At 39.5% G+C, this 22,946-nt stretch overlaps 1 protein-coding gene across 6 annotated transcripts; it reads left to right on the top strand.

The window, feature by feature from the left end:
- Nucleotides 1–9,370: 9,370 nt before the first annotated feature.
- MACIR (macrophage immunometabolism regulator) lies at nucleotides 9,371–20,263 on the top strand. 6 transcript variants are annotated; one of them, XM_074812865.1, is made up of 3 exons: nucleotides 9,379–9,448; nucleotides 14,710–15,237; nucleotides 17,877–20,263. In XM_074812865.1, the coding sequence occupies exon 3, from the start codon at nucleotides 17,898–17,900 to the stop codon at nucleotides 18,519–18,521; it is 624 nt and encodes a 207-aa protein (XP_074668966.1). In that variant the 5' UTR covers nucleotides 9,379–9,448; nucleotides 14,710–15,237; nucleotides 17,877–17,897; the 3' UTR covers nucleotides 18,522–20,263. The 6 variants fall into 6 exon arrangements, with proteins under 6 accessions (XP_074668965.1, XP_074668966.1, XP_074668970.1 ...); XM_074812866.1 differs by lacking the exon at nucleotides 9,379–9,448 and adding an exon at nucleotides 9,697–10,447; XM_074812867.1 differs by lacking the exon at nucleotides 9,379–9,448 and adding an exon at nucleotides 9,697–10,451.
- Nucleotides 20,264–22,946: the final 2,683 nt, after the last annotated feature.

Below are 22,946 nucleotides of genomic sequence, written 5' to 3'. Positions count from 1 at the left end.
CTTCTCTCCATCGGTTTTCTTTTAAGAGTATATGTGAAGTACAGCGAGTAGTTGACTCAGTAGGCTTAGTGGAAAACAATTTACAAATAAGCCATTGTGGTGGTTTAGCCCCTGCCAGGGTCTGAGACCACGCGGCCGCTGCCCCTCCCCCACAAAGGGAGTGAAATACAAAGCCCCAAGACTGAAATAAGGAAAGGTTTAATACAACAGTGCAATAGCAACACAACCAACAACAACAATAACAATAACAGTAATAGTGATAGCAATTAACAGAGCAAAAGAGCTACCAAATACAGCAGTGGGAAGCACGATGTATAAAACCACGAGTGCACCGTGCTCCCGCGCCAGGAAAATGTGACCTGCCAGGATGTGATGTCCGCATGGTATCTGAATAACCCGGCTAGAGCTCCCCCCACTGCTGGGGAAACTTAACCCTATCCTGGTTAAACCAGGACAGCCATTAATATACAAATAAGCAAAATTTTCTCTTGGCAGCAGAGGACATATAAAAAATGAGTGTTTATCATTTTGTACTGAAATCACTCCTCAAAAAGGTAAACCATAGTCACACGTTCTGCAGTGCTTCCTCATGTTCCAGAACGGTAACATTAAATACAGAACCACTGTGGCTGCTTTTCTGTTTCCTATTACTACTCTGGCAATAAGAAGGTAAGAACATAGACTGTACTGAGCTGATTTGAACCTGGTTTTAGTCCAATTTCTTTATGCAGTTGGACTCTCTCTCACATTAAACTTTTTGAACTGCACATCCTATTCCAAACAGATGTGACAGAGGTCAGAGAAAAAGTTCACAGAAAATCAGTGGCTGAGTATGACTGTAACTCCCAAAAATGTAGTTTTTTTCCCAAAAATGTCAGTAACTCCCTGAAATGTAGTTTAAGTAAACATTTAACATTTCCTTCAAATATTAAGCATCACTACCAAACAGACCAAAACACAAAAAAGTTTGTAAAAACTCTAAAATTATTTTTAATTTTGTTTTATCTGTTTTGTTTCTTTATTGTAATAGACACATAAATTTGAGTTTTCTATATAAATATATTAGCAAGTAATATTTGTTAAGAGAAGCTCATGTGCTTTGATCTAATTTTGTAGGAAGCCATATAAACAAGCTTAGGGAGGTATGCATACAAAAGAAATAATTATCATACACTGATTAATAACAAAAACCAGCAGAGTTCAAAGGAAGATGGCAGAAGAGATGTATCAAAGACTTTTAATAGCCATTTCAATGCAATAGACTATTCAAGTGGCACAATGTAGGGATTTAACACTGTTTCCTGTCAGCTAACACAGATGGAAGCATATTATTCCTTTATTTTTCCTGTATTTTTTCTTTATCAGTTTATAGCAATTATATTGTTGATAGACCCACAAGAGTGATTTGTTAAAGAAAAAATTGCAAAAGCTTTTCCAAACAGTTCTGGAAGAACTGGTGGAAGAAAAGAAGGGTATTTTCTAGTCATTGTTTATGTTCTTTTATTTTTCTTTTTAAACAAGCATTTTCATTTTGCTTGGTTTTGTAGAGAGGACAAATTTTATTGAGTATTTTCAAATACTAATTTCTTGTCTGCCTCACTTAGCCCTTAAAAACAACCATCTTCTGCTCTGAAATATAAAAACCAGTATGACAACAAAGCAGTCCAGAGTGTATTATTGTAGATAACAGATGCTGAATAAAAAAATCAAATATCTATAAATAAATCAATAAAACCCAGCATACTCTAGACCACATGCTGTATTATCTCCATCAGCTTTCTAACTATTCATTTCTAAATGTAACAGTCCTGTGGTCTAATCAAATACAGTTCCATTAATAGCAAAGACTCAGTATTCCATCTCTGAAGTTCCCTGCATAGTAGCTAGCTGGAGGTTTGGCTCAGTCTTCAAAGGATGTGCAGTTCTGTCTCTGATCCCTCTTTCTTCCTTCAATGAACAAGCTGAACTATGATACAATATGACAGCCCTGCAAATCATCTGTACTTTGGAGACAAGTTCTATTTGCCATTCACACTGTAGAAAAATCTTAGAAAGATCTGAGTGTGTGTGAGTGGCATCAAATGTCATTCTTTGAGGAGGAGGATGCACTAAATACAGAGAACATCCATACATAAAAGAGGTAGAAGCTAGAGTTGGAAAGACCTTACAAGAAGCTTAAAGTCTTTGCACTGATACAAAAAGAGTTCTAACATGTACTTGCTAAAAAAAGAAAAAAAGACATCAAATGGATGGAAAACAGTGTGTCACCACGTGACATAATGTATGAATGTAGTGTGCAGAAATAGACTTCTAGTCCAGACTTCTAAGAATTATAAATTATCATGTGATCTGCTACTAAAGGAAGAATCAACTGTCTGAAATAACACTGAACATGACTAGAAATCTTTTTTTGTCTTTCAAGCTATACTGCCATGAATGTATATTTTTCTGTCATAAAGCTGCTGGAAAAGACAAACTTTTATGTGGAAATTACAATGTCTAGTGGTGCAAGCTCTTTCAAAAAGAGCCTAATTTGGTGATAATTGTTCTGATCTAAACAGGATTATGTGGTTGACAGGTTCTAGTGAGAAATTATTTGGTTTTAATCAAGTGAAAAATGAGAAGTACAGGAAAGGAAATTAGCATATTTTACATGGGTATCTCAGGATTAGCTTAAAAGGGAGGTATATTAGGCTATTTTTGCCTGGATACATCTTTTACCCAACGTGTTTGGTGAGAAATACACTTTTTGTGTAACATTCTTGATCTATATAACCTGATGTCCAAGTATAATGGAAATACCATCAAACCCATTTGCTGATGCACCGCACTTACATATCTCTGTTCTGTTCAGTAAAAGGGACAGAAGTCACCAACAGGGAATAACAAGGTAATTGGGTGATGCACATGTTGTACCAGACCAAGAATTCTCCTAATGTAATTGCAATTATCTTTGCTTCCAAAAAAGCCTATTTGGTCTGGGTTCACATCTCACTAAATGCCCTGTTTTAATACATCTTTTGAATAGGAATAACTGCTCCTTTCATAAAATTATTTCTTGTATACTAATATAAATACTAAAACTCTTGTGAATCTCTTAAAATCTGAGTACAAGTCCATTTGGACCTCCTGTCTTATTTGTCTTCATATTCTTGATAAATTTTTTATTCCTCTTGGGTGAGCACTGAGATTATAGTTAGACTTAAAACATTGTATCTAAAGTCTCCATAACTTATTTTAAAGGACTATTCTGGGAAATATTTTGAACCATTTGTGAATCTTAACTAAGAGTCTATAGTAGTTCTTAAATAGTGCTTGCACAGTAAATGTAGAATTACAAGCTACTGAGGTCTGCAAAGGAGAAAAAGAAACCAAAAGAATTCAAAAGACTGAAATGATATTGTATTTGAAATAAAATGGAAAAAAGAAGTAAAAGCTTGGAAATTCCTGCCTTTTCTAGGTTGAATATTAGATACGAACAAGTGAACATTGACTCAAACTGTGTGCAGTTCTGGGCCCCACAATTTAAGAAGGATGTTCAGGTAGTTGAATGCTTCCAGGGGAGGCCAACAAAGCTGGTGGAAAGACTGGAAGGCATGTCCTGTGAGGAGTGGCTAAGGACTCTGGGTTTGTCTAGTCTGGAGAAAAGGAGGCTGAGGGGTGACATCACTGGTCTCTACAGTTCCTGAAGGAGGGGAAGTGGAGAGGGAGGTGCTGATCTCTTCTCCCTGGGATATAGTAACAGGACACCTGGGAATGGTTCAAAGCTGTGCTAGAGAAGGTTCGGACTTGACATTAGGAAGCATTTCTTTACCAAGAGGGCAGTCAAGCACTGGATCAGGCTTCCTAGAGAGGTGGTCAATGCCCCAAGCCTGTCAGTGTTTAAGGGGCATTTGGACAACGCCCTTAACATGCTTTAACTTTTGGTCAGCCCTGAATTGGTCAGGCAGTTGGATGAGATGGTCATTGTAGGTCCCTTCCAACAGAAATATTTTATTCTATCCTATCCTACTCCATTCTGTTCTAAACCATTATTAATTCCCATACATTTTGACCTCAACATATGCTATGCATTAAAACCAGAAACAATAAGGTTAAACAAGGATCATAGGAACACAGAATAATTCAAGCTGGAAAGGGCCTCAGGAGGTCTCTAGTCCAACCTCTTGCTCAAATCAGGGTTATCTCTGAGATCAGACCAGGTCACCTAGGTCTTCATCCAGTTTGGGCTTGAGAACCTTGAAGGATGGAGACTGCACCATCTCTGTGAGCAATCTGGGCTGGTCATGAACATGTCTTCATGGCTTCTCTTGCTTATTTAATAGATTTACATATTGATTTTGATAAACTTACTTAGGTTCACTTAACAGCTCTAGAGCAATGTTAGCAAGTACTTTCTGTTGCCTTCTCCTTTACATGCGCACATTAAATGCCTCATTTGTCCAAGGCTGACCCAAAACTTCACTTCCCTTTCCCAGTAACTTTTAAATCTTACAGAGTAGGACAGAGTGCATCTTTTCATGTTGGTTGGTTCTATTTGTTGCTTCAGGATGGTCTGAATCAGAGTTGGTACTAACTGAACATCTGCAAAACACACAAAGCTCTAAAACCACCACCTTTTTCACATTCTTTCCTGTGTTTACTATCTCCATCTGGACACAAATTCAGCCTTGCTTAAGTAGCTGCAATTCCTACTGAAATCAGCTTAATTAGGCAGAAAGTGAATTTGTCCCAAAAAGTAAACCAAGGGATACTTTTTGCACTCACTAAATTTTTTTAGCTTGCTATATAAAAAATAAAGGCAGGATTTTATTAAATGGTGTACTTAAGACCTTTTGTTTAGTTTTAAGTAAATTTCACTATAGTTTCTTTTAAGTTAGCCGAATAGCCTTTTAAGAGATGTTAAAAAATGACCAAGCTTTTGGGTTTGGATGGCAAAAATGGACAAGTTGTATGGCAATAGATATTTCTTTTTTGTCTTTTAATATAAAAATATTCCAGTTTTAATTATTTTTTTCAGTGCAAAAGTTATGCTACTACTACAGTCAGAACTGTTTTTCTGTTTCCTCCTTCCCCCAGATTAAGTACTTTATATTTTATCCAGAATGTGGTTAAGGATTTCCAGCCAAAACGATTTTCAGAATGGCTCCAATCTTTAATAAGGGAAAAGAAACTGAATATTTAATTAAAAAATGTTTGTCTCATTAGGTTTTGGAATTAAATCCATGTGCACAAAAACAAAGAAATAAACACACTGAGTTTCAATTGCTCAGCTTTCAGCCCTTGTGATTTAATAGCTTCATTAATGCTCAAATCACCATAGCAGTTTCCAATGTACAAGCCCGGAATATACAAAAGCAAGGATAAAAAGTCTTCTCTAAAGAGAATATCTAAGGAGTATCCTTGTTCTGCATGTAAAATCCTGGATGACTTTAAGAGCACTGCAAAAAATTGTGAAATACTAGTCAGTCAGTCTTGGAATACAGTAGTCAGTCTTGGAAAAACTTTAATGACATTGCCTGTTGCATGGAAAATGCAGAACTTTTAAAATTATGCAGTTTTAGGAAGATCTAGGTTTATTTTCAAATATTTGGTGAGGAGTTCGGATCCTATATTTAGGAGAAGTTTTCAGGATCTGCCTTTTGGTATCTAGAAATTTAAAAGACAATTTTGCACCGCATTAATCCTGTCAGTGCGATAAATGTTATTACATATTGCAGTTCATTAAATGCTAAAATACCTGATTTGCTGGGGAAAACGGCTAATCTGTAAAGCATGTTTTATTTTAAATAGTTACTCATCTAGAACACTCTAGGATCACCCCCAAGCATCTGTTATCTCCTAAAGTCATATACCACTGCTGCCCATCGACCCTCCTCCCGACCATCAGCCTTGGAAGTCCATCTCATAGACTGACTGACAACTCAGTTGACAGCAAAAGGGGGAAGTTTGTTGGGGGAAAGTTCTGATATACTGACTCACATGATTCTATAGCCTCATTTGTACTGCAAGACAACATAGGAAGATGAGATTTCACTCAGGCTAAAACTAGTATTGCAAATGTCAACATGAACTAAAGGAGTTTGTGTACTGTAAGCAACATAGAGTATCATAATGACTCTGAATTACACTCCAGATTCCTTTTCTTACACTGCTGCTTGACCAGATGTATTCTCTGTGTTCTGTACTAAATCTACTAATTTAGTCCTTAGAACACTTTTGTGAATTTGCAAAACCATTGACTCTTAAGGGCTTGCAGAGCTTAAAGAGGCTGTAGCTAAAATTCCTTCAAAACCCTTGTTCTTTGTTTTTCTGTTGTTTGTTCTAGCTGAGAATTTGCAAGAAACGCAAATTCCAGGTGTATCTGGGTGCACAATGAGAACCTAGTCTGGCTAGTCAGGATGAGTATCTTCTCTGCAATACAAGACTAGATGACCTGTAGCTTTATTGATCATTGTGGCCAGAGGGAGGCCAGAGCATGGGCTTTGTACAGAAGCCATCTAGGCATTCCCAAAGAGGGTAATAAATTTTAGCTAAGTGTGTGGCAGGATTTTGGTAGCAGGGGAGGGCATACAGTCTCCTGTGACAAGCTCCTCAAAGCTCCCTGGCTTCAAGTCAGACCCACCTCTGACCACAGCTGAGCCAATTAGGGATGGTAGCTGCATCTTTGTGACAACATATTTAAGAAGGGAAACCTGAGAGGAGGAGGAAACACCATGGTCTGTTGGAGAGTGGGGTGATGCACCAGAGCAGATCCCCCTGCAGTCTGTGGTGAGACAGCAGGCTGTTCCCCAGCAGCCCATGGAGGTTCACAGTGGAGCAGATGCCCACTTGCAGCCTGTGGAGGACCCCATACCAGAGCAGGTGACTGCACCAGAAGAAAGCCATGACTCTGGGGGAAGCCTGTGCTGGAGCAGTCTGTTGCTGGGAGCAGTTTATGAAGAACTGCAGCCGTGTGGGAAAGATGCACATTGGAGGAGTTCATGGAGGACTGTCTCCAGTGACAGGGATCCCATGATGGAGTGTGAGGAGTTCTTCCCCTGAGGAGGAAGGAGGGTCAGAAACAATGGGTGATGAACTGACCACAACACCCATCCCCTGCCCCCTGTGCTGCTGGGGTGAGGAGGTAGAGGAATCAGATGTGAAGTTAAGCTTCAGAAGAAGGGAGCGGTGGTGGGAAGGTGTTTTTAAGATGCGGTTGTATTTCTCACTGTCCTACTCTGATTGGTAAATCAGTGTTGGTGGTGACAGTGTTCAAACAAAATTTATGTTCTTTTTTGTTCCCTAATCAAGTCTGTCTTTTGCCCATGACTGTGACTGGTGAGTTATCCCTCCCTGCCCTTATCTTGACTCCTGAGCCTTTTATTTTCTCCTTTCCATCCCTGAGTGGGAAGGAGTGGTACTCAGTTGCCCTCTGGCCTTAAACCAGGACACTATGTATTTAAGCATGTGTCTTTAAAGACCCAGTTTTAGAACAAAATCTGGCTCAGTTTCACCCCAGGGGTATTAGAAATACAGCTGCGCGGTTCAGCTTCCAACGAACTATTATTGAGAAGGGGGGGTGTCGCAGATGAAAGTATTGACACGGTAATATTTAGTAAGAAATCTAGGTTTATTAATAACTAACAGCAATTTATTATTATAAAATAATTCAGAAATACTAAAAGAAAGAAAAGCGACTTATTCAGATTCTAAAATGACAAGATTCACACTAACTTACTTAACGGTACCTATATATATATATACACATGCATGCACATAACAAAATGGACAAACATACAGAAACAAAGGTGTTTGGATTCAGTAGAATGAACACAGAACGGACATACACACACAGAAACAAGGGTACGTACCCACACACACACACACAGAGTAAAGAGAAGCTAGCTCAAAGAAAATTTCCCTCTCGAGTTTAGAGCAAATACTCACAATGCCTTGGCATTCCTCAACGGGCGATAATTGAGACTCGAGCGGGGGACTTCGCCCTGGCCTTCCGTCTGGAGCAGACGACACCTTAAGGGTTTGGTACCTGAGAGGCATCTCAGCTCAGGGGAGATGCTGGTCACAGGCCGCTGCGATCCAGGAGAGCTCAAAGGGTCTCCCTGGTGGCCGCCATTTATAGGGTCCAAGATAATTGACTTTTGTCAAATACCTTCTGGTGCCTTCCAGCAGTCACAAAATAATTTGATTAATGTGCGACTCTGTTATTGTTCCCATTTGACCACATCCCAGGCACAGGTGTGCCAGGCCCTTAGGAGTTGATGGGCCATTTTAACCATTTCCGAGCAATCGGGAGGGGCAGGAGCCAGGCTCGTTAACATTGTCAGTCCTTATCTCCACAGATTGGTGTATAGCTCGGGGGATGGGTGGAATCGCACCTAGCACCAAGCAGCCCAACAAAGGGGGGGGGGGGGGGGGGGGTAAGAATTGCACCACCACAGGGGGGAAAGGCACTATGATGTCACAGTTTATTTTCCCCTTCCCTTTTATTTTTACTTACAGGAGGGAAGTTAGGCAATTGCTTGCAAGGTTCAGTGCAGTAAGCATCTTTGCTTAATCCTTGCGTAGCAAAATAAAACAGGGAAATAATCTAACTGGCTGCTGGCAAAGCCATTACCAAAGGTTTCTATCTAGTCAGTGTTCAAACTTTGTAGATGTGAAAATACCACAGAGGTTATAGATGGAGACTGGCAGTATTTCAGTGAAGAGAAAGTCACCAAGAGATGACTACTTGATCCTTTCTTGTAGTTGTGTACAAAGCAAAAAGATATGTGAGACTGAAGCTTATTAAGTCAGAGAGTATCTGAATAGGTGGAAGGGGTGGAGGACAAGGCTTGAGCAAGAAGGCTTACCGCCTATCACTCCAGAGAGTCGCCTCTGCAGGAGGATCCTGACACTTCATTTCACGCCCCAGCTGATGATGTCCCCTGCCTCCTCCAGTGCAGCCCTGGTCCAAACCACAGGAAGCCGCAGAGCTGCATGGAGCCAGCAAGCCCCTGCCCCACTCCAAGGTGCTGTGGGCCAGCCCAGGGCTGCCCTCCGAGGTGCTGCTCACCTCGGGGCCCAGCGCAGCCTGTCCCGCGGCAGCCTCTAGCGTAGCCTCGGCCTTCTCCTCACAGACACTAGCACGCGAGGGGCGGTTTTACAGAGAGAAGGGAGCATGGGAGAGAAGGGGTCGAGACCACAGGGGGCCACGGCGCCAGCCGGACCCCGGTTGGATCCATCCCCCTGCGGGGTGCGGGGAGCCACCGGCTGCCTTTGGGTCCCGCCATCCCGCGGCTGGCCCAGACCGGAGCGCGCGGCGCCACCCGGCACCGCCCACCGCCGCCACTAGCTGGCGGCCCGCCCGCCACCTCTGCGCCCCGCCCTTAGCCCTGGCGTGCGGAGCGCACCGCGCTGGCTGCCTCGCTGCTCCTTCCGCGCCGGGTCCCGCCGCCCTGGGCCGCAGGTAGGAGGCGGGGATGGTGCTTCTCCGCGTAGCCGTCGGGGCGGTGCCTCGGCCTCCGCGGCCTCGGGCCCTGTCCGCGCCTCGCGGAGCGGATACCAGAGCGGGGGGCGACGGGTGGGCACCGGAAGGGGCCGTAGGGCGGGGGGAGTGGGGCCGACCCTGGCGGCTCGGCGGGAGAGGTGCCGTGCGGTGGGGTCGAGGGGCGGTGTGGGGCGACCGGCAATTTTGGAGGGGAGGCGGGCGCGGCCCGTGGCGGGACTGGCCTGGGAGCCGCAGTGATGCCGCCCGCGGCCCGCCCCCCCCCCCCGGACCGGGGCGGGAGTCACGGGGAGCCGCTCGGCGGGGCGCGGCCCAGCCCTCCCGCGGGCGGCAGCGGCGGCTCCTCTGCCCCCTCCCGCGGTACTGGGCGCCGCGGTGGGGCCGCTCCCGGCTTGGAAGCCGCGTAGCGGCTGGGTCTGGGGTCGCGGGCGCGTAAAACGGGCTTTACCCGCGCAGCACGGAGGTTCTGGCGCGTATCCACCGCCCGCCTCTTCCGTGAGCCGAGCGGCGGGCCCCACGCTCCCCGCAGGTCCGTGCACCCTGCGCTCCCAGCCCACGGCTGCTTCGCTTTCCCCAGCAGTAGCTGATGAACGCGGTGGAAGTAAGCCAGCGGTGAGAACTACCGCAGAGCGTTCGTGGAGCTGTCCGGGCACATCTAGGAGGAAACGAGGGTGTTGGCCCCGCTACCCGCTTGCGGAATTGTCATGTGGGGCCTGAAGCCTGCAGTGAGGTTGCTCAAGTGCGCTTTCCGTGCCAGCCGCTGGTAACTGTGTAAACGGTGAAAAAGACAAGAGTTCACCTGTTAGCACCTGTATCTTTCCATAACCATGTATAGCTCGCTCCAGTTGCAACTTGCAACCACCAGCAGACGCCATACCGTTCTTAATACTCTTCGGCCAACGCTAAACCTGAATATGACCTTACTATTCAGTCTGGTAGTAACAAAGTGCCCAGCTTTCTGTAGGTAACTTTGTATTTCTCTGTAATAAAGATTGATTAGTGAAGGGTAAACGGAGGTTCAAAGCTCTGTTTAGACATTGATTGTACCATCCGTGATACTCATTGACAGCATTTGTGCACTCCAATGTGCATTAAAGTGTTTGTTACTTTACAGAGTATGAAGCTTCTCAAGCTACTTTGGTTTATTGACAGGTGTGTTTTGCCAGTTCTGTCTCTGCATTGGGGAACTGCTGAACAGTTGAGGTGCTGTTTTGAGTGGTCTACAGATCTGTAGGAAAATAGTCTCAGGTCTTAATTTCTTTATATATAAGTTATTTATATCCTATATTACATAAGGGGTTTAGCTGACATAAGTGTGTATATGTACCTACTATAAAGAAAATAGAAGATTATGTGCATTAGTAGATGTTTTCTATGAGCATGTCTTTGCTTGTTAGTGTGCTCTCTAGAGTGAGGCAGTACTGTACATATAGTGACTGAGTCACTGTACATACATACATGCTTGCATAGCTGTATGTAGAAATGAATCAATGGCAGTAGCCTGCAGTTACACAGAGCTCAGTGGGAGTGATGGAGAGGATCTGTGATGGGGAGGACTTGCTGCTTTTACCAGTAGTTGGCCAACTTTTGACATGGCTCATCCTGAATACAGTAAGAGTCCTTGGAGTATTTCCAAAAAGGGTGTAGTGAGGACTGCAGAACCGATGCTTTGTTTTGTCATGGGGAGTAGAAGTGTGCAGCACTGGTTCTTTTTCCTACTTTTTCCCAATCATCTCCCTTACTGAAAGCTTCTCCTCCCACCACCCTGCTGCTGTTGGTGTATTTTGAACCATATTCTGTCTTGAGTGGTGTGCTTGCTTTTATTTTTTTTTTTTTTTTTTTTTCCCCTTGGGGGAGAGTGCTTGTTAGTATAATGAAGATGGAGGAGGGTGGTTCTCACAGTGACTTTGAAGCAGAGGGAAGTGAGGCAATGGCAATGTGATCACTGAAATTAAGTTATTGCATAACAGTACCAACATTGTACTTATACTGCTAGCTTGGCCATCATATGCAAATGCAGTATGTTATGGTAGAGTCAGATGAACTGAGTATTCCAGGACAAAGTTTTCTGTTTGCACTACTTGTAAGTTTAATACAAATTTACTGTACCTGCATGTGCTGCTGGGCTTTAATTAATTTTTATTTCATACATATGTTACACTTAAACACTTGGTTTTAGGTAGCATTTAAGTATGGAAAGGAGCATTTGAGAAGGAGGCAGAGAACAAAACTTTAAAGCCATTATAAATGTAACTAGTAAGCTTGAGGAAGTGACCTTTAGCAATGTGGATGGTATTAAGCGAGTGAGACATCTGTCCAACAAACACCTAAATATCTGCTGCAGATCACATCAAGACGAACTAGTCATTTAAAGTGCTTCAGTTAAAAAAGAAAATGAAACAAACTCAATTATATTAAACATATTTTTCCTGAGATCTTTGAGTAGATTGTATTTTTAACTAATATATTTCTTTGAATAGCTGTTCCTAGGCAAAGGCTGAATATAATATTGTTGTTGTTTAGGTTGATAGTCTCAAGATAATATCTGCAGAGCCATATTTTCAGATGTGACAATATATATAAGCTATGAGAAGATGAAAATCAAAAACACAGAAAAACAAAATTTACTTATAAAGAAAATATTCCTTTAACTTACTGATGAACTAAGGAATAAAAATTGTTTTACAATATGCATCAGCTACCTTTATGCTGGCCAGGACCATCAGTTTACTGATGGAATGGAGCAGGGAAGTGTTCATCTGTGATTCCATCCAGCAAGGAATTTGCAGTGTTTATTTCAAAGACTCTAAATGTTTCACAAAGGTTACCCTCTGTTAAACACTTCTATCTAATGTTGCTTAGCAAAGAGATGTTAAAAGTTAAATGGCCTTCTTTCCCACCATTTTCTTTTACTTTCCCTGCTTGCTAAGTCTGCTCATGCAAAATTCATTAGCCTGGACCAACTTTTGAAATTCCATCTGTCTCTTTTATGTGTAAATTGTATGCTCTGTCATGCTGATCTGGTCTGAGCTAGTCACTGGAGTTGCCAGTTGTAGTTACTCAGTAATTAGTTTGTGATCCTCTTCATTTTTAAAAGGTAGTTTCCTGGATCATAATTGTTTTCTGTTTAAAGCTGCATTAATAACAAGATTAACAAACTGGTTAAATAGTTCTTGCTTCTTGCAGTAGGAACATATTGTTAGAAATCAATTTAATTTTCTTTTGCAAAGTGTTTAATAATTCCATGTTCTGTATAAGTCATATGGTATTTATTGTCCAGTATACTGGATTGCTGAAAGGCTTAATATTTCAACTGTTGACAAGAACCTCCCCTCCAACTATTCTGCAGTTATCATTTTTACTGGTTGTTTTGTGGACTGTTGTTTTGCATCACATCCTGAAATTATGGCACTGGCTTTATTAATTCAGTAATATCCATTAATTTGTTTTCTTAAGGCTTGAAAGATCATAACATATGCTTTATGCATAATTTCATTTTCTTGCATGTAATTTTGAGAAAAAATCCATGCTAAATTTTTTTCATACTCCATCTGAATGTTGTCTCATGTGGTGCAGCAATTTAATATTACCCCCATTCTGTTTTTCTTTAGCTTAGAGTATTTTGGAATTTCTCCTAAGGAACAGCAAGAGTTGGTGAAGAACATGAGTAGTTTATTGGTACCTTTCATGAGCTTGTTCTCTGTGATTCTCCCCGCACAGCCCCGCCTTTTCCTGTCTCTACAAACATGGTATCAGTCTGTAAAACATAACACAGCTATTACAGGGGACCTTCAGCAGGCTGGTGAAGCAACATTAGTCTAAGTCCCTTCAGCTGAATGTGAAGAGCACAGCTAAAAACTCTCTGGCAGCACATGCAGCAGTATCACCAGCTTGTGCTAGAAGAACCTACAAGCTGCATACATCTCAAAGCCTATGGCCTGGCTGCCCCAGCTCTAGAAAAGAAATGTGGCACCTTTGTGGATACTCTTACATAGCTGAATTTTAGCTTGATTTTTTTTCCCTTTTAACTAAGTATTTAACTTGTTTTAGTCGCAGATTGGAAATAATTATTTCCAGAAAACTTTGCTCTACAATTACAAAAATTCCGTTAGGATATTTCAGTGACAGAGAAATGAGATGGGATTTCCAAGACCACATATTTCTTTTCAGATTGCAAGGGGAAAGATGTAGACTTTATTCTTCCCCTTCACAGAGACAACTGAAATAATTAAAAATGTGTGCTGGCTTCACATGTGCTTCACATGTGCAGGATGACTTTACTTACTCCTGATATTTGATAGACAAACATATCTTTTAAGTGCATTGTATATATTAAGTAATGGCAGCACAGAGAAGGGAAAGTGTAAAAACTCAGTTGATCTCTCTATCCAGTATGTTTGACACTTATGAGTCTATTGCCATATTTCCATTCTGCCTCCTTGTGAAAGATTCTATAATTGGAAAACCTTTATATTTGCAAAATGTGGAAGTTTTGATGTTTTTACCCTTGAGCTATCCCAAGCATATTAACGTATTCTTTGAGGCAATACAATGATTTATAGTAGTTAACCTAGATTTTCTATTCACTATTTCTCTTCTCTGTGTTTTAGACAATTTTCTCGATATTTAGTGGATTGGGTCAGATTAATTTATATGCAGAGCCTGCTTTAAATTATAAAGAGAATCGATAAAAATCTTAATGAAGTGAATTGTATTCTGAAAGCAATTCTGGTGTGTGTTGGTCAAGTGAATTCTCGTGGTAACTATTATTTTCAGTTATTTTCCATACTTCTTACAATATGTGAAGCGGCAGCAAAGAAAAGGCTATGCCATCTTGTTCCTTTTTGCCTTGTTTTGATTTTGTAGTAAATCTTTAATTATAAATTGTCTTGAATTGGCATCACTCTGTTGTCATTCTTTTTTAAAAAGCAAGAGACAAGGCAGTTGTGATCTGAAGAAATAATATTTTTAAATTGAAGTACTGTTTTTTTCAGTATTATAATTGATGCTGAGAATTACCGATGAGCTTACATCACTACGTAGCAATGAATATAATAGCAGTCATCTAATGCCTTATAACCATGGAAATGGCCTAAAAATGCAGTCTAAAAGTTCTGAATAAATATTTGTATGTAATGGTATCTACATTCACAGGTACTGTGAATCTCAATTTATTTTCTCTTATAGAAGTTTTCTAAATAATGTTTATCTTTTTTCACCAGATAAGGAGACAAAGCATGTTGAAGACATATGGCAGCTTGAGTAACTCCCATTAAAAGTCTTGGGAAAGAACAGCTGAGCACATGCATACATGCTGAGTTTTGGACCTCTGCCTGTGGAGCTGGCCTGTCATTCCTCTCACCAGCTAGCAGTGCTGTTCCCTTGTTCCCTTGAGCTTCTGACATTTATGGCACTAGCTTCTGACACTACTGTTGCTTTCAAGTGTCTGTTGGATTTATTGGTTTTAGGGGTGGACTATTCTTCACACTGGAGCACAGACAAGAAGTTCTGCAGTTTCAGGCTGAACTACTAGCCTGGAGCTTGCTGACTTGAAGGCTTTTCTGCTCTGATTTTCCTTTGTACTGTTTTTGACTGGTGAGGGGTAATTGTTCGGCAATGAATCCTGCCTCCTTCCCTCCTGTTTGTGGTTACTCTTCAAAGTTGATTGCTTTTTGTTACCAGGGCACACACCCATGTTTCAAACAGAAGTAAATGAATTTTAAAAGCTGTGTTCTGAGAAGAGCTTTCAGGTTGCTTTCAAGCTCTCAAGGCTTTTTTAACTCAAAAAGTGCATGAGGACATCTCTTCCTCCTTTTCCTTAGGGCATGTATTGCTGTTGCAAGTCATTGTTGGGTTTGGGTTTTTTGTTGTTGTTGCTGTTTATATGTGACTAGGCAACATGAGTCCTTTCTAACCTTGCTGTCTGACTATTTTATTTATACTTTTTCTAGCACTTGTACTTTTTCTAGCATCATTTCACCTTTTTAACAGAATGGGTTGAGTCTTTCTAGAAGATTGCTAACAAGATTTCTGAACTGCAGGGTAAAAATTGGGAATTAAAATAACAGGAATGGTAAATATTTAGGTTTCTTGGCTAAAACCACAGGGTAGCCAAACGTTTTAATGTAAAATTTTTGTGTGCTATGCCTCCAGTAACCATGATTCCTGATGGTGCAGGAACTGTAATTCCTACTTAAGGAGTTGTCATGAATATCTTTAACTCAGTGGCTGAAACCTCACCATATTTATTGTCTCACTACTAGATATGGTGCTAAAGTAGGAAACAGCAACTGCTTCTGCTATTCTGAAAGTTTTAATTGACCCCATAAATATATTTCAAAGTCAGTTAAATATAATGGGCAACATTCTTGAGTTTTACGTGCATGTTTTTTTCAGCAAGAAATTTTGGTGTTTGGTTTGCTTCAGTATTTGAATTCTTTATTTATCTTTTGGTGTGCTACCTGTATTGTAAAATTCAAAATGCTCTAAAAGCTGACTGGATGAAGTGTATCTGTAAAAGTTATGCTACACAAAACTTATACTGAAGAAGCAGACCGCCATTTTGAGAACTGAAAAAGGACATTTAAGACTAAAGGAACATTAGTAATAGTGTCTCCATAATAGAAGTTTGTCAATGGCAAATAAGACCCTCTTCAGCAAAACTGGAGATTTTATCTACTTCTAGTTTATTAGTATAGGAAGCAGCAGGTTGATTTGAGACTAAATAGGGAAGCAGAGATGGGAACACTACTTAAAATGCTCCTTCCCAGTCCCTGAATAGAAACAAGGCAGGCTTAAATCTTGCATGAATCTAGATTATTTTCTTTTGCAAGTGAGATATGCACACAGCTTTCCCTCTTATTTTAAGAGAAATGGAGATTGAACCTGATAGAATTTTTGAGGATGTCTAATTGCCAAAGTTTGAATAAAGTATTCCCTTGTTTGTTGCATCTTGCTACTCAGCCTGTGACCTCCTAAGCCTCAGAATGGCAGCAAGTAGCAGCTTTAAAAGTTTGCAAACTGGTAATAGCATGTTTTAAGACAGTCTCATTTATGAAACATTACTGAGCTTTTGAATGTGGTTTATGGTCACCTATAGTGAAATTCAGAATTTTGTTTCTGCTTGACACTTCCATACTAACTTGCCTTTCTTCTTTGAGTCTCATTGCCTTTAAACATTACAAAGCCATGCTGAATTTTCTGTGAATTATATTAACTAGAGAGCTACTAGCTACTGTTTAGAGCAAAGGTGAGGCTAACAATGGAGGAAGGACTTGGAAACAAATGCGACCTTTCTATTTTGTTAAGTAGCTGAGCCACCAAGATGGTGTAGATTTTGAAAACAAAGAAATTAAAAGAATTAAGCCTTCTCTGTGTTCTGGCATCCACTGGTGTATACTTGCTGGGGTATTGACTTTATCTTTCCACGTTAGAGATGGTAATGGCTTGTGGCAGACAGCTGTATCTGTAAAGGCACCAAACGATGTATTTGGAATAGTTGTGAGGGAAGAAAGGTCAGGGTGAAATAGTCTGTTTCCAAAAGAAATAGAAAACCATAGCAGTCCAAAACCAGAATATCCCAAAAGAAATAGAAAACCACAGAATTCACAATATTGGTTATTCTTAAGATGCTTATAAGAATCTTGTGCTATATTCATTAAATGCTAATATACTGTTTCCTTTCTTAGAAATACATTAGAATAAAATAGTATGAGTTTGGTTGATTGTGAATAAGATGATAGGTTGGGGGGGGGGAGGGAAGAGGTGGGTAGGATTACTGATGACATATAAAGACAGTTGTTGAACAGCCAGGATGCCATTCTTTGAATCTAAAGCAAGCTGTCTGCACATCTGGAAGAGGGAAGTATTGCAGTACTCTGAGCAGATCAGGTCTAGTCTGTGGTCGTGCTTGACTGAGGTAGCAGCTGTTAGACATATTTTTTTAAAAAAGCTTTGTTTACTGAGATTATCAATAAAAAAATTTCACAGCTGAATATGGGAGAAGTTGCTGTGGATATGCTAATGGGTGTAGATGGCCTCAGAGGCAAGGGGCTATAAGGAATCAAATGGACTAAAAGAATGAAAAAATGGACTGGAAAGATGCTGCTTTTTTGTGTACAGTACTACTCAAGAATGTTTTTAACGTTTAAGAATATCAGGAGTATATTTATGGTATCTTTTATTAAAAAAAAATCTAAGATAATTTTAAAAGGCAGATGTTGGTGATAATTTTGTTATGCAACACCCTGCAGAGCATAAGACAAGGCTGACTAGAGAAGTTCTGGTCATGAGTTTCTGGGTGATACAAAATCTCATTTCTGCTGTCCTCTCTCAACTCTTCATGTTGCATAAAGGCTCTATTTCTGATCAAGCTCTGTTTTATTTTTAGGAGGATAACATTGTGTGTAAAATGGAAGTAGACATAAATGGAGAGTCCAGAACTACCCTATCCACTCTCCCTGTGCCTCTTGCAGAGGTGAGTCCTGTGGGCAGGATGGAAGCAGAGAAGCCCCGCTGTTCCAGTACCCCCTGCTCACCAATGCGACGGATGGTTGCAGGATATCAGATCCTTCACATGGATTCTAACTACCTGGTTGGCTTCACAACTGGAGAGGAGCTGCTAAAATTAGCCCAGAAGTGTACAGAAATTGAAGAGAATAAAGGGGAATCTGGGTCGAACTTGTGTTCCAAACAGCTTGATTCGGGACTTGCACGTTCCTCCCGTTTGTACAAAACTAGAAGTAGGTACTATCAGCCATATGAGATCCCAGCAGTAAATGGAAGGAGGAGACGACGGATGCCCAGCTCAGGGGATAAATGCACTAAGGCTTTACCATATGAACCTTACAAGGCACTTCATGGTCCCCTGCCTCTTTGCCTTTTAAAAGGCAAAAGGGCTCATTCAAAATCACTGGACTACCTCAATTTAGACAAAATGAGCATTAAGGAACCTGCTGACACAGAAGTGCTACAATACCAGCTCCAACACCTTACCCTTAGAGGGGACCGTATGTTTGCAAGAAATAACACATGAGCTATTATTTCGAACTTAGAACCAATTTCTGATTAAATTTCTGTTGCTGCAAAAATCCACTGTTGTACTGTGTACATGACTGTCTACATTGTAGGTGGTTGTATCAGCTAAATGTTATCAGAAAGCAATTTATTTGAATAGAATCTTGGCAATACAATATGTTGCAAGTACTTGGAGTGAGAAATCTTTCCTGAGCAAGCAGCTTCTGATGCAAATTTGACTGCAACTGGTGAATATTTCTTTGGATACCTTTTAACAAAAAGCAAAAACATTTGATTTTTGGGTTTGGGATAATTTTTTTTGTACAGTTAGATCTAGTACCTTCAGTAATTTAACTGAAAAATTGATAATGTCTGCTTGGTTGTTGCTAGTTTTGGCTTGATGTTAGAAACTGCTCTTGAATAACCACCCAAGTTTAGGAGGTTTTTTTGGTTTCACTTTTTGTTCCTGTATTCTACAGTAAAATGTATGTATTACTTTTATCTACATCGTGGGGAGGAAAGTGATCTTGGCTAAAGTGGATCACTTGCTATTTAAACAGTTCAGTTCAAACATTTTCAAACTATGCTTGCACTGGTGATGAGGGTGAGTCACTCATAAAACAAACCTTTGCTACTTGAATCATATTAAATTATTTTTTAGTTTTGGCATGGAATTAATTGCTTTGCCTCCTCTGTTCTATAAAATTTGTTCAGGATAAGTATTTGTGTTACTAAAAACAAATCCTTTTGGGAGTGAATGTTTTTTTGTTAGTGGGATTTATTTTTTACACTGTCTTGACACACAAACAAGGATTCACTGCAAATTCCAGTAAGTACACTGGAATGTCTGCATTAGTATGTCAGTACTATTTTTTATTTTAATTCATTATTTATATAATGTATAGTAACAGAAGATGTCATATAACTTCAGCATTGCTTTAGAAATTCAGTTGATATGAAGCACTGAACCCTTGAGATCCGGAAGGCTGATTTTTTTCTAGTGGAGTGCGAGTGAAGTATTCCTGTATCAGCATTGAAGAGATGATCCTGGATTATTCAAAAGAGTAGATTGAATACACTGGTTTACTTTTGTTACTTAAGAATTTTTTATCCAAACATTACATTAAATGCAGTTTTGACAGCTGTGTTCCTAGATATATTTAAAACATTTTAGTAACTTATGTTTAAAAATGAAAGCTAATTTTTAGACTTTTTTTAGGTGCAATCTTTTACTGAAGCAGTGTGCAACTGGGTTTTGTATGATGATCTCTGCAGAAGAAGTTAAAAATAAGATCACATTGTTTTGAAAGATTAATTATTTTATCAGTTGTTTCTGGTAGAATTAAGATTTTTTTGGTTGTTTGTTTGTTTATCGTGCTGAATGAACAGGAAGCACTAGTTAGTGCATGTGCTGTGGAAAATGAAGGATTCTTCTCGTTCTGTCGTTTACTCCACAGCTGTAAATGAAGGCAACCCAGTAGTCTGCATTTTGCTGGTTTGGTTATTTTTTTTTTTTTAGGTTTATTAGAGTCCAACAAACTGATATGTAATTTTAAAAGTTAACTACACCTTTGTAAATTTAATGTATCGAACAATGATCCTGAAAGTAAAATCTTCCTATATAGTCTGTAGTTTGAAAAACAGAATATGGTCAGATGCCAAAGAGATAGGGGTTTTGTTTAAGGAATAAACACCACTGTTCATTGAAATACCCTATGAAACTGTTTCTGGCTGAAAAATAAAAAGGGTGGTATAAACAACTGTTGTTGTTGAGTCTTTTGCTGTGTTTCTCCTATGACATTTAAAAAATACATCTTTAGACCAGGGATCATTTAAAAACAACTTGAGAGCAGGAATCTTGGACTTCTGTGAAATAGATGCTTAAGTTTGTTACTTTCAGGAAACGGGCCATGCAATTACTGATATTTTGTGCATGTTTCTAGTGTCATCCAGCGTCCTAATTGTATAGCTACAGTAGAGAGGTTGATGGCTATCTGGCCAAGTTAAAGCATAAAAATGTGGTAATACATGTGGTAATATTGTTTGCTTAACGTACACAGTTGCAGATCTCATAGCATATCCTCATTCAAGAGCCCAATGTTTTGCAAGTTTGGTTTGTAATGTTCTTTATCAGAACTTCTACATCCACAAGAAGTTCCTGTTTTTACCTCTGCATTAAGCAAAATCTCAACCAAATGAAAGCTTTTGATCTTGTCTTATTTTTGCTGCTTATAATGTCTTCCATTAAACTAGTCTATTAAAATCAAAGATGAGATAGTTCAACTACTAAAATCAAATTGAATGTGAACAATACTGACCTTTCAAAGTGAGTTCTCACTGTTCCTGTAATAAGTTAAAAGGAAAAAAAACTATCAAAAAATAATGTTTCCTTCTCAGCTTTAGGTATCTTTCAGAGGATTAAAAGAGTGAAGGTAGAAATGATACAGCGTAGTAACACAAATATTCCATTTAACAGACCATTAATACCAAAGCAGATCTGGAATCAAGTACAAATGTGTAAGCTTGGCTATTGAGGCAGATATTAAATTCAGGCATGCTGCTGGCATTTTTTAAAAAAATATACCAAAAAAGGATTGGTATGAAATCCATTCTTTGTTTCAGTGTTTTCTTTCTTCATTTTGGGTATAAACTTGTAACTACTGCTCCTGTCCTGCTTTGTTATGGTTTGTATTTACAGCTGCACATGGTACCTAACTGACCTTATGGTGTCCTTTACTTTCTCTTTGTCCATCCATTGTGTTCTGACTTACACTCAGTTCTCTTGGGTGATGATCTCTCTTGTTGAGCATGTTTTCTTTAGTGGGAATTGTTAATTGCAGACTAGGGCTACTAGGCAATATTGCAAAATAAGTAACAGACAAGCTTTTAGAATTTTCTAAAACTTTTCTCCTGAATGTGTGGTTTTTGTTGTTTGTTTTGTTTTGTTGTTTTTTTTTTTTTCCTGCTGGGAAGAACAGAGGGATGCAGAAAGTTTATTTTTAAACTGTTGAAAATGGAGATTTTGCTGTCTGGACATGCAAAAAGGTTCTCAGTAGTTCAAGGCTTGGAGCATAAATAATTCCATTATTTTGTGAGCTAATAAGAGAAGAGGACAAGTGTAATTTTTAAGAAATATAAGAGAAGATCAGAAAGTCTATAAGCTGCATAAAAAACTTCCAAAATCTACAGTATCTGCTGAAATATTAGCTGATTAGTTTCTGTAAACCTAGGTGGTGTCAGGCTGTATAATTTCCTTTTGAAGAAATGAAAAAGCTATCCAGAACACAAAACTGTGGTCTGAAAAAGTCTAAGTGGGTTTCAAAGTATGTTTTAATTTGGTGAAACACAGGATTCAGTTTAAAAAAAAAAGAAAGTCTTAAGGTGAATACTAAGCTAATGTCAAGTTTTCAAATGAAAGTTTGTAGCAGTAGGAAGGGAAATACTACCTAGACTATAAACAAGGAACTGTTATGGATAACATAACTGATGTATCTAACTCTTTCTGTGTAATTGTTGTTTCTAACTCTTTCAATGGTAACAAAGAGTCTGAAACAGAAGTTATCCAACATAATAAAACTCATGTTTTCTATGTTTGGGAGGGTGGTCTGGCTAAAGTCAGTTATTAATGTTAAACTTCATTTTAAAGAGGAATGTGTGCTAAAAAGAAACAATAAAAAAAATTATCTTCAGTGGGAACATAAGCAGAAAAAAATAGAAAAAATTCTTTGAGGAAGACTAATTTTATAGTGAAGCTACACTACAGAAATGTAACTAAGATGTTAAGCTGTTGTAGGAAAAATGTAGATTTATTACAGTGCTAATAACTTTAAAGACAGTATAAAGTTTGGCAGCCAACAGTAAAAGTACACATTTCTTTGCATGTTGTCTGAGCATTTGGCAAATACAATTTTATTGATGATTCTTTCCAGGGACTGACTATTTGCATGAGTGGTTTTCAGTGATTTGATCTGTTAATTGGGACATAAGTTTCACGATGGGTGATTACACTGAACACTGTAAGACTGCCAAAAATGTTTCTGATAGACAGATCCTCAGAAGAACACAATAATGTTTGGATTATTGATTTTTTAATTTTTTTTTGTCTGTATCATACCACACCTTTTAGCCAGAGATTAATTCCAACTTTCCAAGTCCTTGAGGACCTTCAGACAGATTATGGGGTTTTTTGCACCAGTGATTTTGCTAGTGAAATATTTTTTTGTCTTTGCACTTTATTCCATCAGAAAAGCACTTGGAAGATCAAGCTGTATCTTCAGGCCTACAGAATATGGAAATCTTCCTTTTTTGGAAGGAGCAAGGAAGCTCCCTCGTTGTCTACAGTACTTGCTTCTGATCTTGTAAAAGCTAGGTAACATTGTTAAATATTTGATACTTAAGCACAGAAATCTTTCTATGATCTGCTTCTGTAGGTGTTTGCTTCTGA

Source organism: Strix aluco, chromosome Z, assembly GCF_031877795.1.
Source record: "Strix aluco isolate bStrAlu1 chromosome Z, bStrAlu1.hap1, whole genome shotgun sequence".
Taxonomy (NCBI): Eukaryota; Metazoa; Chordata; class Aves; order Strigiformes; family Strigidae; genus Strix; species Strix aluco.
This window is presented reverse-complemented; position numbering and strand designations above follow the sequence as displayed.

Bases quoted from the DNA above. Each gene is read 5' to 3' on its own strand.
- MACIR (XM_074812864.1), top strand. From the start codon at position 17,898: ATGGAAGTAGACATAAATGGAGAGTCCAGAACTACCCTATCCACTCTC.